This window comes from Doryrhamphus excisus, linkage group LG8, assembly GCF_037039965.1.
Source record: "Doryrhamphus excisus strain RoL-2023G ecotype Guam linkage group LG8, RoL_Dexc_Guam_v1.1, whole genome shotgun sequence".
Lineage (NCBI taxonomy): Eukaryota > Metazoa > Chordata > Actinopteri > Syngnathiformes > Syngnathidae > Doryrhamphus > Doryrhamphus excisus.
Window position 1 is genome coordinate 2953718 of NC_136364.1, and position 17260 is coordinate 2970977.

The 17260-nt window shown below is 40.8% G+C and overlaps 1 protein-coding gene across 4 annotated transcripts in view; it reads left to right on the forward strand.

Annotated features, from left to right (window-relative positions):
* The window catches only part of LOC131134774 (neurobeachin-like), a 189633-nt gene that overhangs the window by 24068 nt on the left and 148305 nt on the right, over positions 1-17260 (forward strand). For all 4 annotated transcript variants that reach the window (XR_013627937.1, XM_078792628.1, XM_058080378.2 and 1 more), the window contains exons 2-10: positions 195-426; positions 501-601; positions 738-833; positions 2186-2307; positions 7564-7690; positions 10975-11094; positions 11986-12132; positions 16200-16397; positions 16471-16604. Coding sequence is in view for 3 of the 4 variants with exons in the window: in XM_078792628.1 (XP_078648754.1) it covers positions 195-426; positions 501-601; positions 738-833; positions 2186-2307; positions 7564-7690; positions 10975-11094; positions 11986-12132; positions 16200-16397; positions 16471-16604 (1277 nt within the window). In the remaining variant the exon portion in view is untranslated. The remainder of the gene's footprint in view (positions 1-194; positions 427-500; positions 602-737; positions 834-2185; positions 2308-7563; positions 7691-10974; positions 11095-11985; positions 12133-16199; positions 16398-16470; positions 16605-17260) is intronic.

Consider the following 17260-nt stretch of genomic DNA (forward strand, 5'->3'; position numbering starts at 1 on the left):
TTTGGTGTATAAGGAGGTTGTATACTTTGAATACATGCTGGGTACCATATGTGGAAATATGGTATGTGTGTATAACTGCAAAGACAAACTCCACTGTTCATTGCGGAGGTTCAATACAATTTGGTATTGTCGATTACAGACTCCAACTCCTGCCACACACACGTCTCAGGTGTGCCTCTCGTCTTATTCCACAGTTGGTGGTTGGTGAGTTCGATTTGGAGACCAACTTCATTATCCAAGATGCAGATGGCATTGGCTGCCTGCCGGCGCTGCTTGAGCACTGCGACGTCACCTGCCAGGCGGAACTCTGGAGCATGCTCACTGCCATGCTACGGAAGAGCATGCGCAACCTGCAGATGAGCACAGAGGTCGGCTTGATCCAACAGGTGCTTCTCAGGATGAGCTCAGTGGACGACATGATTGCAGGTGTGGATCGTAGACTCATTTCCATGCTTTATTACTGTTTTTTTAATGAGTTCATGTGGATGTTGTCTTTGAAGACCTGCTTGTGGACATGCTGGGAGTGCTGGCCAGCTACAGCATCACGGTGAAGGAGGTGAAGCTTCTCTTCAGCAGGCTGCGAGGGGAAGGCGGCCTCTGGGTGAGTGATGACAGGCACCGGGTGGACAGAATTGTCACTTCACGTGGCTTCAAATGGACTTCCCTGGGGTCTTGTGTAATTGACCTCACACTGAATGCATCAATGAGCTGTGTATTTGGGTGTACCTCCTGTGCAGCCCAGACATGCTGTCAAGATGTTGTCGGTGCTCAATCAGATGCCTCAGAGACACGGGCCAGATGCCTTCTTCAACTTCCCTGGTCGCAGTGCAGCTGTAAGTCGTCATACATTATTTTAAATATGCATTGTGTATAAGGACGAGACAAGATACATTTAAGAGTACAGTGAAGGGAAAATATATGACTATATATTAAATATATATAAATCTACTGATTTAATTCCCACTACTTTACACACTCTGTGCATGCTGACAGCTTGCATCCACCCATAACAAAACAAATACACTACATGACTGACAAAAGGGCTCACTCTGTTCATGTTTTTGTTCTGTGGAACAGAAAGGTGCTGAAACCAATACATAGATGGAAACCTCTTCCTGGTCATACAAATGTAAAAAGTTAACTGTTTTAGTATTGTGTAAAACAGCAAAATATATCTGTAATAACAATGTAATACTTAAATTAGTCATAAGAAATGATAATCAAAGCATTTTTTAGTATTGTCATTCCAACTGACTTTTTTTTTTCATTAGCCCTTGTGTGCCACAAGAAGAAGAAATATGTGATGCTATCATCTGCAAATGCTAACTTTGGGTCTTTAGTGATTGCACAGATGTCATTTATATATAGGGTAAACAGTTTTGTTCCCAGTGTTGAACCCTGGGGTATGCCACAAGATATATTTAAACATACAGACGCTTCACATATTGCTTACTTTTTGCTTTTTACCCAGTTCAGAAATGACCCTCTGACTCTATACCCATGGAGTTTAATTGTGATTATTTTTTTTCCAATTCCGGTTTCCTCCCATATTCCAAAAGCATGCATGTGAGTTTAACTGGTGACTCCAAATTGTCCATAGGTATGCATGTGTGTGAATGTTTGTTTGTCTGTATGTGCCCTGTGATTGGCTGGCAACCAGTCCAGGGTGTACCCCGCCTCTTGCCTGAAGACGGCTGGGATAGGCTCCAGCATCCCTTGCAACCCTTGTGAGGATTAGGCATAGAAAATTAATGTATGAATGTATTGAACGCTTTTGTTAGACCCACAAACATTGCACTCATATAGCGTAGGTAATTTCCGTTATTGATTTAGTGCCATTGAGGTTGACATTTTTTGCATTGGCTGTCTATAAGAAATTCATTCTAATTTCTCAATTTGTCTGACCTGTTGTTGAATACCTTTTCAATGATTTTGGAAAAATTGTGGAAAGAATAAACTATTTTCATTTTGTTTGGAAATGTATCAGTTTTGAATCAATACTTTTAGTCTGACATGGGTAGAGGTTGTATTTATTAAAAAGAAGCAGAACACTCAATACATACGTACAGTATTTAGCAGGATTGATTTTATTCCGATCATTTACAACGTTTCATACATATAGCCATAAATGTAGCTTGACAAAAACCCCTTGAAACTTCAGGTATGCTTTCTTCTGGCTCCCCAGGCCATCGCTTTACCTCCGATCGCCAAGTGGCCTTATCAGAATGGCTTCACATTCAACACCTGGTTCAGGATGGATCCCCTAAACAACATCAACGTGGACAAGGACAAACCTTATCTCTACTGGTGAGCACACCACAAGCGACGAGTGTATTTGGTGGCAGCCTTTTGCCAGAAAGCGGTCTGTCCACATAAGAGACCCCAAAAGACGGGAAACCTTCCTGGTTCTTCTGTCATTCTAACTGCTTTAGTGCCTCATTAGGACCTCATTGCTGCACTCCAAAGAGCAAGTGTTTGGCAAGCGGCGTACACATTGCACACCTTAAATGTAGATGTGGCCTCACATCAAGCAGATGAGTACCGTAATTTCACTGGTATATTAGCCACACCCACTAAATTTAAAGAGAAAAAGACATTTGTACATACATAGGCCACATCTTTTTACAGGTAGCAGGTATTTAATGTTATAACATGGGATATTTAGTACGCAGAATGCTGTCACAAAATGTTGTTTTTTTTTCAAAAAGAGGTTCCTATTATTTTAGTTATTATTAAAATAATAATAAAATAAAATAATAATGTATTATTAATGTATTATTATTATTATCATATTAATAAAATATATTAAATAAAAATAATAATGTATTATTAATGTATTATTATTATTATTATATTAATGTATTATTATTTTAGTTATTATTGAAATAATAATAAAATAAAATAATAATGTTATTGCCCTTCGACAGGTGATACTCATCAAAACAGGTCGCCCCCTAAGTCCCCGGATTGATTGCCGGCACCCATCGGGGACATACATATATGTGTGGAGGGCGGAAATGGGATCTAATATGTCTGATGAAGGTCAAACGGACCGAAACGTAACCTAAATAAACTAATGAATGAAAGCAGGAATGTATGTAATATAGCCTGCTTCCTACGTGCCTGTGTATCTTCAGGTGTGCTGAGATTCTGCATTCACTTTTTTTTAAATTCAACAGTGCCAAACAGTCTATGCAACACAGCTAGTTAAACATTGCCAGAGAGTGCTTGTAACATGTCTAGTTAAACAGTAGCCTCCCAGAAAGGCCATTCATCACTATCCTCATCCTCTTCCTGGGAAGTAAAACCACTAAAGTTGTCCTCTTTTTCACAGTTGAACAGCTTGGTAATTCCTTTATCACACACTTTGTCAGTCTCTCTCCCTTTTTGTTGTCGCTTTCTTCTTGTCGCTTTTTTTGTCATCACGCATAAGTCCGGCCTTTTCAAACTTGTTGGTGAATGTGTAGCTTCCGAGTTGTAGGGTGTGGATGTGCTGGCTCCGAATGCCAGGTGACACACTCTAAATACTGCTTTCACCAACGTAGCGTGCGACTCACAAACTCTTTTGGAGATGACGTGACGGCTTCGTTTAATCAACACAACATGTGAGCACAGCGTTTCACAACAACAGACCAATCAACCTACACCCTATGTTTCCAAAGCGGGGTAAACATTTAAAAACAATTAGCGCCTAACACAATTACGAGAGCGCCTGAATGCAGCGCGTCTCAAGAGGAACCAAACAAAAAGCAGAAGGGAGACAAAGCATGAAGTTGTTCATTGCTTTGTGAACATATATGAACAAATAAGTACATTTATATTTATTTATATTGTGTATTAAGAGTATTGAATCTTGAAGATTGCATTTATATTGCTGTCCCAATCCCTGCATGACGCAGTGGTGAAAACCTGTCACTATGAGTGGGGGTTCACAAAAAAATGAGACCTTATTATTGGTTGTATGTGTTTTTGCACTTCAGAAAATTTGATGAAAAATATCAAGATAAAAAGGTTTATGTTTTCTAAGTGCGCAAGAGTAGCTGGTATATAGCGTCAAGTCAAATGTCGAAACGACAACTGTAAAAACTTTACTGACTTACCTCACTGTTACAACAGTTGAAGTTGGCAGTCCGAGCAGTCCAAACAGAAGCTGTAGTAATTCTACACTTAATCCAAATTACTTCAGATTGGTCAGCTCAAAACACAATCACTGCATGAGACTAAAACATATAAAACATATTATCCTTCACTTCACTACTTCCTGAAGCTGCACTATTAGCATCATAGGAACTGTAGTGTTAGTCATAAATTAGCTGCATGACTGTGTAACCTGCAGGGTTCAATGAGTGAAAAATTACTTTATATGGTACTTATACACAGGAAATTACGGCACGTGCTGTGCTATTTCTTTTTTTTTTCTTCTTTTTCTCAAAATGTAAGACTGTGGGGTTGTAAGACTATATATAATAATATATATATATATAATAATAATATAATATATATATATAGTCATTCATTTATAAATATATAAAAATGTAAGACTTTTATATATGAATGACTATATATATATAATATATAATATATATAATAATATAATATATATACGTATATAGTCATTCATTTATAAATATATACAAATGTAAGACTTTTATATATGAATGACTATATATATATAATATAATATATAATAATAATATAATATATATATAGTCATTCATTTATAAATATATAAAAATATAAAAGTCTTACATTTTGAGAAAAAGAAAATGTTTCCATGTTTCCTCAGTAAAAAATTTATATATATATATACAGTGAAGAAAATAAGTATTTGAACACCCTGCTATTTTGCTATTTCTCCCACTTAGAAATCATGGAGGGGTCTGAAATTTTCATCGTAGGTGCATGTCCACTGTGAGAGAGATAAACTAAAAAGAAAAATCCAGAAATCACAATGCATGATTTTTTAACAATTTATTTGTGTGATACAGCTGCTAATAAGTATTTGAACACCTGAGAAAATGAATGTTAATATTTGGTACAGTAGCCTTTGTTTGCTATTACAGAGGTCAAACGTTTCCTGTAGTTTTTCACCAGGTTTGCACACACTGCAGGAGGGATCTTGGCCCACTCCTCCACACAGATCTTCTCTAGATCAGTCAGGTTTCTGGGCTGTCGCTGAGAAACACGGAGTTTGAGCTCCCTCCAAAGATTTTCGATTGGGTTCAGGTCTGGAGACTGGCTGGGCCATGCTAGAACCTTGATATGCTTCTTACGGAGCCACTCCTTGGTTTTCCTGGCTGTGTGCTTCGGGTCGTTGTCGTGTTGGAAGACCCAGCCACGACCCATCTTCAATGCTCTGACAGAGGGAAGGAGGTTGTTCCCCAAAATCTCACAATACACGGCCCCAGTCATCCTCTCTTTAATGCAGTGCACTCGTCCTGTCCCATGTGCAGAAAAACACCCCCAAAGCATGATGCTACCACCCCCATGCTTCACAGTAGGGATGGTGTTCTTCGGATTGTACTCTTCATTCTTCTTCCTCCAAACACGCTTATTGGAATTATGACAAAAAGTTCTATTTTGGTCTCATCTGACCATAAAACTTTCTCCCATGACTCCTCTGTATCATCCAAATGGTCATATGCAAACTTAAGACGGGCCTTGACATGTGCTGGTTTAAGCAGGGGAACCTTTCGTGCCATGCATGATTTCACATCATGACGTCTTAGTGTATTACCTACAGTAACCTTGGAAACGGTGGTCCCAGCTCTTTTCAGGTCATTGACCAAGTCCTGTCGTGTAGTTCTGGGCTGATTCCTCACCTTTCTTAGAATCATTGAGACCCCACGAGGTGATATCTTGCATGGGGCTCCACTCCGATTGAGATTGACCGTCATGTTTAGCTTCTTCCATTTTCTAATGATAGCTCCAACAGTGGACCTTTTTTCACCAAGCTGCTTGGTAATTGCTCCGTAGCCCTTTCCAGCCTTGTGGAGGTGTACAATTTTGTCTCTGGTGTCTTTGGACAGCTCTTTGGTCTTCGCCATGTTACAAGTTAAAGTCTTACTGATTGTATGGGGTGGACAGGTGTCTTTATGCAGCTAACGACCTCAAACAGGTGCATCTGATTCAGGATGATACATGGAGTGCAGGTGGACTTCTAATGGGCAGACTAACAGGTCTTTCAGGGTCAGAATTCTAGATGATACACAGGTGTTCAAATACTTATTTGCAGCTGTATCACACAAATAAATTGTTAAAAAATCATGCATTGTGATTTCTGGATTTTTCTTTTTAGTTTATCTCTCTCACAGTGGACATGCACCTACGATGAAAATTTCAGACCCCTCCATGATTTCTAAGTGGGAGAAATAGCAAAATAGCAGGGTGTTCAAATACTTATTTTCTTCACTGTATATATATATATGTGTGTGTGTATATGTAGTGCATTCAGTGTATATAGTGTATTCAGGTATTCAGTGTATATAGTGTATTCAGTGTATATAGTGTATTCAGGTGGCAGTAGTTCCCCAAAAGTGAGATATGTCGAGCTAATCTTTTCTTATGCGTCACTCACAGGCCTCTCTGAGCTCAGTGGCAAGGCCGTGTCAACAATAAAAAAAAAAATGTGTTGACTTCAAAAGTGAACCAAGGTTTGCAGCTTTTCACCTGATATGTAATCACAAGCTGGCTTGACACAGCACTGATGTCGTAGCACTTGCTACACAATAGGTTTGAAGCAAGGTGTCAGCAGGCACAGCATAAAAAGACGTTTGTTTGTTTGCCTTGGCAGAGGTCATTGTAGGTGATCTCAGTGGGACGTGCTCCTGGAGGGCTGAAGATTGAAGACGGCGATAGATCTAAAGAGTGTGGGAGTGCAGAGAGTTTATTGCAGCGGAGAAATGAATGTGCAGAATTGTTTGTGTGCCTTCAGTGAGTGTTTGTTTAGTGTGCTGTACAGGTGTCATTTCCTCTGCATGGACCATCTCTTATCAGAAAGATCACAGTGGAAGGATTAAACCAGGAGAGCGTCAGGAGTGTTTGCTCACCCACTAAGCTTCCCTCTCACTTGCTACTCGATCTTATACCTGCAAAATGTGCCCCCATTTTACTCTCTTGAGTAGTTATATCCCAGGGTAGCACAGTAGAGCATGTGGTTAACACAGTTCAAATTCGTCTGGTGTTTGCACGTTATGGTTTGGTGTACCCGAGCGCCATGTTGTGATTGTCTACCACCACACATTTAATGAACCGCCATTTCTTTCGTACAAGTGGTCTGCAGAAGTAAATACCCACCAGCATCACTTAGCACTGCTTGGCATCATCAATTAAATCACCTGCTGGAGGAACTGCAGTGTCTCAGGCCCCCATTTACATGTGTGTTATAACTCTTGTGTGATTTTTATGTATTTATTCTGAATATCCATTAGAATACTCGGAAGCCAAAGTGATGAAAAATACATGATCTCATACCCAATCCATGTATTTATCTTTTTAGTTGTCATAAATGAGACTTAATACCCAGTGCTGAAGACTCGATAACACAGGTATTTCTGTTTACAGTTTTCGCACCAGCAAGGGTATCGGCTACTCTGCGCATTTTGTGGGCAACTGTCTGATTATCACATCTCTCAAATCTAAAGGAAAAGGTTTCCAGCATTGCGTGAAGTATGATTTTCAACCTAGAAAGGTAAGTGCAGCTTTGGCATTTAATAACACGTCTCCTGTTGTTGTGCTTCTTGTTTGTAGCAACACAATAAAGCACAATACACTCCTGATCAAAATTTTAAGACCAGTTAAGGAGGTTGTAAGTAGAGCTTCAAACTGCAAAAAGAAGAAAAAAAATCAATTTGAGTAAGGAAAAAAAAACAAAAATAGAAATAAAATGTTCAATAAAAGGCCACAGTAATGAGTAGCTCCGCCATCCTTGTTAATCACCTCAAAATCGTTTGGGCATGCTTGATGCCGGTGTTTCCATGAGTCAAGTGGGAATGTTGCTCCAGGTGGTGAAGATGGCTTCATTGAGGGCATCCACTGTCTGGAACTGATGTCCATTTTGGTAAACTTCCCTTGCCAGCCATCCACAAATGTTCTCAATTGAATCTAGATTAGGGGAATCCGCAGGATGGTCCAAAAGAGAGAAATTTTTCCTCTGGAAGAAGTAAAATTGTGAGCTGCAGTGTTTGGAAAAACTCAGTCATTACCTCACAGATGACCCTGCAACATCCCCGCATAGCCAGTTACTGTTTGACGCCCCTGCACAACCAGAAGATCATGATGGCACCCCCTCTACTGTGACATATTTAGAACATCTCAGGGTTCTCCTTGTCATGCCAGTAATGTTGGAAGCCATCAGGACCATGAAGGTTATTTGTTTTTTTCTCATCAAAGAATAAATCCTTCACTGCCCCAAGTTTGGTGCTTGTGCAAACTATTTTTCTTCTTCAAACCCTTCTGCAGATGCCGTCTGGTTATTGGACTGCGCTTGGCACCAGTAATAACTGGTCTTAAAAATGTGATCAGGAATGCATGTGTCAGCTCGTTTGATAACTTTACCACGAGCGTATAGTGACACTGAAGCATATCATTGTGGTGATAAAAGTAGCCTTCTTTCACTCGAAAATGTCCAACAATTTTAACAATTACAACACTTCACTTGCTGGCACAGCTCACGTACAGGAGATGACTCCTCGAAGACCAGACGTGTTGAAATAAGCTTTTAATTGATTTTGACTTGAGGCGTCTGTGCGCGAATGCGGATGTAAATTGGCACCGTCTGGCCTGCCTTCTCCCCCACTCCCCGTCAACCATGAATCCTCTTTAATTGTCCGTACCTCTGTGAGTGCACGCTCGTAGTGGCCTTCTTAGGTCAAAGCAATAAACATGGAGGCACCTATTACATGGGGTTGAGAGGAGGCTTCAGGCAAGTCTCATTCAAAAGAGATAGCATGCTGTTCGTATGTATTTTATCCTTTCTTTCTAATTCCTGCATTGATTGTGCATCAACAGAGAGAATTACTGAAGAGTGTGCCTTTATCCATTAAATGAGAAACCGCAGCCAACTGTAACATTTGCTAACGGTTTACACCACCAGGCATGCACACAAATGCAGGATGCTATTCCTAAGAAGTAGAAATACACACATGGCTGTTAAAGTAATGTCTCTTTTTTCTTTTGATAATGATCTTTGCTCCTCATTTAAATGAGTTTCTCTAAACTGTAGTCACAGCTTTTAATGCAGCCAGACAGCCAAACAGACTGTCATTCCTTTTTTTTTATTATTTTGCCTTTCCTGCAATCTATTATTTACAATGTTCCACTGCAGACTTACGAACTTTAGAAGGCAATCCTCGTGCCTGTATGGGGTTCTCCTCCAGCTTTAAATTAAAATGTGTGTTTCTCCTGATGCACGGTTATGTTTTTCAACATTTAGCACCATATGATGGAGGTTCTGACATAGAATATATAAATGGCTACTCTATAGTTCCTTCAGAGTTCATATTTAAGAGTGTGTGTGGCTCCAATATAGCACTATTGTGCACATTATCCATTTATACACTGTGCCTCTGCACTTACACAATGTAATAGACATAGCGTAATCGATGTCATTATCTCCCACAACAAAGTAACATTGAGTGGGACAGGAAGATACGGTCACATGTTAAAGGGATTGTATGTAACATGCTGCGAAATAACATTTTTTGAAACAAAAAAATGTAAAAGAACGCTACTATCGGCTAGTTTGTGTTACCAATAGTGTTTTCAAAGAATGTGTACAAATGTACAAAATGCCTATTTTTCACAATTACAAATTATACTGCAGGCTGTACGGTGGTTAGCACGCAGGCCACACAGCTAAGAGAACCAAATTCAATTCCACCCTCGGCCACCCCTGTTTGGAGTTTGCATGTTCTCCCCGTGCATGCATGGGTTTCCTCCCACATTCCAAAAACATGCTAGGTTAATTGGTGAGTCCAAATTTTCCATAGGTATGAATGTGAGTGTGAATGGTTGTTTGTCTACATGTGCCCTGTGATTGGCTGGTGACCAGTCTACTTCCTATCGCCCAAAGACAGTCGGGATAGGCTCCAGCACCACCGCGACCCTCGTGAGGATAAGCGGTGGAAAATGAATGAAATTATACTGCAGGAAATTTGTAACGTTCATGGCTGTCACTCATCGTCAAGCAACCGACAATTTGGAGTCAATATGTGTTTATGACAGGATATACATTCCGTGATAGCTAATGTTAGTAGCAAAAATTTCCAAATTGTCATCATGAGCTGATAAATATTACTAGTGCATGGGGGGCATTATGTCAGCGCGCTTCTGCAGTCTCCTGCAGGAAGAGGAGGCATATTATGCTTGACGTGCATTCGAATGTTGCCACCCTCTACAACACACGTGTCAAAGGAGGGCCAAAGCACTGCAGGTTTTCTCTCCAACCTGTTTCTTCAGTAGGTGATTTAATTAATGAGCTCCTTCCCTCAATTTGAAGGTGGTGTTGATCATTAAAATCACCTGCTTTGGTTACCGGCTTGAAAGAAAATCTGCAGTGTCTCGGCCCTCCACGGCATGAGTTTGATACCCTTGATCTGCAACATCATGCTGGGCTAGCCTATTCACTGTAGCGAAGCCTGCTTTATTGGCATACTGTACATGGGCTGGGCTTATGTCGCTCGGGGATGGTATCATGTATCATATCCATGAGGAAGGATTTTTTTTTCTTCATGCAAAGCAGCAATTTCCAAACTGATGGTTCCGGTGCCTCCTCTCTCAAGAGTGGAGCAAGTGAGGGTTATGATAGATTCTTCTCACTTCTGGTGCTCATAAACAAGCCCTAGGGCCACATATTGCTGTCAGAACATCATTAAATAGTCACTTTTACATAATAGGCCTCCTTTGATGTCTGTTGTGAGATCTCCTCACTGTGATTGTGCTCTCTCTCTCTCTTTCTCTCTCTCTCACTCTCAGTGGTACATGATTAGCATCGTTCATGTCTACAGCCGCTGGAGGAACAGCGAAATCCGTTGTTACGTCAACGGCCAACTGGTTTCTTACGGAGACATGGCTTGGCACGTTAACACAAATGATGCAAGTACACTCTTCGTTTCGTCAGTGCATACTTGTTGGGGAAAAGAAACGCATTGCATCCTCAACGGCAGCCATTTGTTGCATTATCTGTCTTCAAATGTCTTCCATTTCATGAATATTCATATGCTCAGTAGATGTGTTACAAAGAGTCGGATAAGGGATGATCACACATGCATGAAAAATATTTCACTCTCCAGTCCATTTGCATGTTTGAATGAGGAAAAAAAGGCTTCACGTTTACACTCAGGAACTCAGATTGCTTAAATGGCCGGTGTGCTTCACGAAATACTCCATCACATAGACTGCAGATATTAGTAATGTGTGGGAAAAGATTGCATCTTCAAGCTCTTCAAGCAAATAATAAATACAAGTAAAATATATATTTTTTTTACATACACATATTTAAAATGTACTACGGGGCCTGCATCTATTTTGTGCATTGTGCAGATTAAAAAAAGAAAGAAAGGGAAATCTCAAATGTGAGGTGGAGCAAAGTCATTAAAAGAAGTGCATTAGGTAAAATAACGTTCAAATGGAGCGATGATAGCGGTCATAATAGCAGCGGGTTTTATTCAGAATGATATCGCCGCTGTATTCCCATTTCCCGAAAGTCTGCACTGAGTCCTAATTTTTGGAAAATGGATTTTCTTCCTATGGGGAATCGAGCTTCACTGCACAACATTGCATGGATGGTGGTTGCATTTATGATATTCTGAGGTCAAAGTTTTGTGACTCATTCACCACAATGTGCCTGAAGAGATGTGAGGTGCTCAGGAGGGAGAAAAGGCTGTATATTCTACTCAATCATTGTTAAAAGTCCATTTGCTTTTTTTCCCCACCCCCTTCAGTCCCAAACTTTGAAACAATGTTGTCCTTTTTTTCTGCTTTCAGAGTTACGATAAGTGTTTTCTGGGCTCCTCTGAGACGGCCGATGCAAACAGAGTCTTCTGTGGACAGTTAGGAGCTGTCTACGTGTTTGGCGATGCTCTGAATCCCGCACAGATTTTTGCTATCCATCAGCTGGGCCCAGGGTATAAGGTATGATGACCTAGAGGGCAGCCAAATTAGACTTTATGCTCTTTTAATCTGTATTCAATTGATTATGCTCTGCTGTAGTGCTATAGCATTGTTTTTCCATCCTGACAAAGTCCATAAACATAGTAAGCATACTCCATAATCAAACTCACATAGACCAGACTCGTTTTAGTCCTCACCACTAACCCTGTAATGCAAAATTGGGAAAAGACAGGAAGCAGAACTGGAGGTAGCAGAGATGAGGATGAGAGATGAGAGATGAGGTTCTCATTGGGAGTGACCAGGATGGATACGATCAGGAACGAGTACATCAGAAGGACATTACACGTTAGCGGCCTTGCAGAGAGACAAGTGCAGAAGACAGGGTTGAATGGAGGAGACTGATTTGTTGTGGTGACCCCTGAAGGGAAAACCCGAACGAGAAAGAAAAAGAACTTTTATTACGTTTTCCCTCACAAACAAACATGGGTCAAATGTTTCTCAGTCTCCACCACTGAAAAGTTCAAGCACAATAATAAACGTCTTTTTGAAATGAATTCCTCTCTGACAATGTCAATACGGATTTTCAGCAGGGTCTATTTAAAATTCACTTTGTAATAGTGCTTGATGCCAGGTTTTACCATCCATCCAATAAGGCTTTCCATTGAACAGCAGCTCTCAATGGGATGTTAGTAATGGGGGTGGATGTCAAAGCCAATATAGGTAGAGGAAGGTCAAGTCCTCCAGCATATAAGGGGCTTTTAATGGACTATGTACACTGTGACACATACACTTGATGTACTGTTGCTTTTAACCTTGTGTGATGTCTAACACATAATTTCATTGTTAGTTTAAAGGGGATCTTTTATGCTTTTTCCACTTTTCTGACCTATAAATGTAGTTAGAATGTGGTAGTCTCGTGTTAAACGATGCCAAAGTTTCGCATAATGAGGGTTGCACATTTGGAAGTGATCCTTAAAAGAAGTTTGGGATGGCTCAAAAGTAAGGATCGACCGATACAATCGGCCAGTGAATATATCAGGCCGATATTTGCGTTCTTTACATGAATCGGTATCGGCAGATACGCGCGTGGGTTCGCCGATGTATTTTTCCGCCGCATGATTTACAGACAGGCATCCGCCCGGCAGCTTTGTGTTGCCGGAGGACCCTGCTACACACGCAGTCGCGCCACCCCGCCCCCAGTAGCAGTGTCATCACATCGATGCAAGATAAAACCTAAACTACGCCAGAAATGTTTTGCACATGGTTGAATATTTATTCCTTTTAAAGTTGCTAATAATGAAATGACCTGTAATATTTGTTATCATTGTTATTTGTTCATGTAAATTGAGGGAGTAAAAGCAGTATTGGCCACAAATATCGGCCCATGCAAAATTGGCTATCAGCCAAGGGTGATGGGAAAAAACATCGGCATCGGCCCGAAAAAAATCATATCGGTCGATCCCTACTCAAAAGGTACAGTTTCAAAAGGCGTGGTAAAACTGTGCCTTTGTGATATCCCAGTGGAGCGTGACTATAAGCCCTCCCCGAAGGTCTGCCACTCTGTTTACTTTGCTAGGCCCGTACCTGAAAGCCACATTTGTTTACAATTCCTAAAGATGCCACCATCAGGCACGAGTCGTTGGAGTTTCTATTTCGCGACCAGCAAAAGAAATACATTTTATTTGTCATTTCACCTGTCAGTCCCCGGTGGTGCAATGGGACAGAAGGCAGGAGGCACGGTTTCGATCGCACTGCCAATTTTGCACTGAAAGTAAGTATTCTTATTACTCCAAAACACATCTTACTAAATTCAATAAAATTGTACTAAATGCTTTAGAGGATATTACATATTGCTTTAACTTGTATTGTTACTACCTTCATGGATACAGCAGACGTTTAAAGGAAGCCATACGTATTTCTCCATATTCATACAAGTTGCTATGTTGTCTTTTACAGTATAGTAACTTTTTCACCTATTCCGACACGCCTCATACCAACGAATACCAATGTTATGTGGTCCAGCCAGATTTATCGCCATATCACCAACCATTCCTTTGAGAGCATCACTGCAATAAAACCCTACAATCAATGATAGCCTATGGCACAGGACAGAAAATGTCCAAATGTGCTAGCAGTCTTTTATAAGACCGGCTGGCCAATGGGCTGACGCTCGTATGCCGCGGGGTGTTTTCAGCCACAACTTATGAGATCATTATTTTCACACAGGGACTGTGCTGGCGTCGCAGTGCGGGTCCGCAGCTTGTTGCTTCTCATATATTCTTATGAACTGAGATGTTTTTAGGATCAGAGAGGTTACACAGTGTGATGCATGTAGGCTTCTATTCACACTTGATCACAGTAGATGAACACAACTGTTATTATGCTCTTTCATCACCTGGGAGACTGGAAAGAAGGCATTTAACTCATACTCGCACTTCCCTTTTAAACTCTTTACAGGGAATTGTTTTGCTGATGAGCTCAATTAGATTTAAACATCCAATGTGCAATGTCTATGTTCACGGGCTGTTTTCCTATTTCCTAGCCAATTATCACACAACGACCAAAATGCTTCAATACATTATTTCTTGTGTATGTTTTTTTTTGTTTTTTTTTTCATAGATATGGTACAGGATGTTGGAAAAGTGAGTACAGCTGGAACTATTAATGCTGCACTTCAGGCAACTTCCATGCATTTTTTATACGACTTGACAATAAGGAACTTTCATTTACCAAATATAAAATAATAATTCACACAGTACGAACTGACACAAAACAAAAATGCTGTGAACCATGGGTGTCCAAAGAGCATCGGGGGGCAATTTTCAACCTGCAGACAGTTTTTATTGGCTAGTATTTGGTATTTATCTCATTCGCTACCAAATATGTATTTATACTCGGCATGTTCCGATCAGGGCTGCACGGCGTGCGAGTGGTTAGCGTGCAGGCCTCGCAGTTAGGAGACCCGAATTCAATTCCACCCTCGGCCATCTCTTTGTGGAGTTTGCATGTTCTCTCCCTGCATGCGTGGGTTTTCTCCGGGGACTTCGGTTTCCTCTCACATTACAAAATCTATCCCAGCTGTCTTCAGGCGAGAGGTGGGGTACACCCTGGACTGGTCGCCAGCCAATCACAGGGCACATATAGACAAACAACCATTCACACTCATTATTATTATTTATAAATTATTTTACATTTAGTATTATAGAATTTATTTATTCATTCATACTCATTCTGAGAAGAAGCTGCCTCAAATCTCATTGTACATAAAACAGGCATCAATAAGGGTGACAATAAAAGGCATCTTATTCTATTCTATTTTAGGGAATACTGTTTTGAGGGTTAGCATGCAGGCCAGAGTTCACTTCCACCCTCGGGCATCTCTGTGTGGAGTTTGCATGTTCTCCCCGTGTGTGCGTGGGTTTTCTCCGGGTACTCCGGTTTCCTCCCAAATTCCAAAAACATGCTAGGTTAATTGGTGACTGCAAATTGTCCATAGGTATAAATGTGAGTGTGAATGGTTGTTTGCCTATAGTATGTGCCCTGTGATAGGCTCCAGCACCCCGCGTGACCCGCGTGAGGATAAGCGGTAGAGAATGAATGAATGAATGTATGTATGTATGTTCCGTTCAGGATTTTATACTGATCCTAATTCTATGGAACAGACATGGTGCTGAAACAGAGTGAACAGAGTGAAGCCTCAACTGTTTGAAGTCGAGAGGCACACCAAACAAACGAGCATGCTCATGGAAATATTTGGAGGCCGGTATTGTGTGATTACTTAATTTACTATAGTACCAGTTGTTTTTTTCTTGCCACGATTAATCTCACAAGATTTTGCAACACGAGATCTTGTGCCACCCATAATTATTAGATATTAACACAAAGCTCATATACCTTATGGTACAGTAAATTTATTTACATTCGATTGATTTTTTTAGCTTCTTTAATGGACATAGTAGGACATTCTTCAGTTTTTCTGTATGCTATGATCTATATTATTTTGTATTTGAGAATTACATGCCAGCTAATTGCAGTTATGTACATATCTAATTTTAATTTCATCCTTATTTGATTTCCTCCCATTCCAGAGTACATTCAAGTTCAAATCGGAGAGCGACATCCACCTAGCGGAACACCACAAGCAAGTGTTGTATGACGGCAAGTTGGCCAGCTCCATCGCCTTCACTTATAATTCCAAGGCCACTGATGCACAACTCTGTCTGGAGTCTTCGCCCCGAGAAAATACCTCCATCTTTGTCCATTCACCCCATGCACTTATGCTACAGGTCAGTACTGGAATAAAAAATAGTTGTCACTTACAAATCGTGTTAAAATGTCATTTGTTTTGAACATTTCCAGGATGTGAAAGCCACAGTGACTCACTCCATCCACCGCGCCATCCACTCCATCGGTGGCATACAGGTTCTCTTCCCACTGTTTGCCCAGCTGGACTACCATCAGTTAAACGACAGCCAAGTGGAGAGCACTGTATGGTGAGAGCTGGGGGAAGATGACGATGAGACTACATGGCAGTTACAATATATATTCACTTTGCAACGTACACATTGATGAATGCTGCGCTCCTTCCTTTCTCTGTGTTGGCCACTCCAAAGCTCTCCCACTGCGCTCCGAATTGCGTCAGAGCTCTGTTCTAATTCCATGTTGGTTGAACGCCAGCATTTTGACCAGATAGCCACAGTGGCGGCTGCACACCACATTACAACAGCATAAACCCTCCAAGCCAAAAGCTCCCTCGCCTCTGAAGTTGTCTTTGCTCCCACTCCCGCTTTGGCATTTGAAGGGTCTTTTTCATAGAAGCCCTGCCGCTCACTGGCCAACACTTGATTTGTTTGTTGGGCCCTTTTAGAGCGAGTGCTTGTAAATCCCGCTGGGCTCAGAAGCTTTGAAGATTCTGCTACAAATAATGTCTGGATTTAATATCTGGTGTGATTCCACTCATCCTCAAATAGTATGAAAACAGACGAATCAAAACAATAATGCCGCATAGTGTTCAGTTCCTCCCTCAAAGCTTAGCAGCTTGTGCAAACTTTAGGTATGAGTGAAAAACCTGTCCAGTTGTACACTAATGCTAAGTCTTCACATAGACGGCTATTTTTATAAAACACATACAGTTCTTCTTCATTCTCTT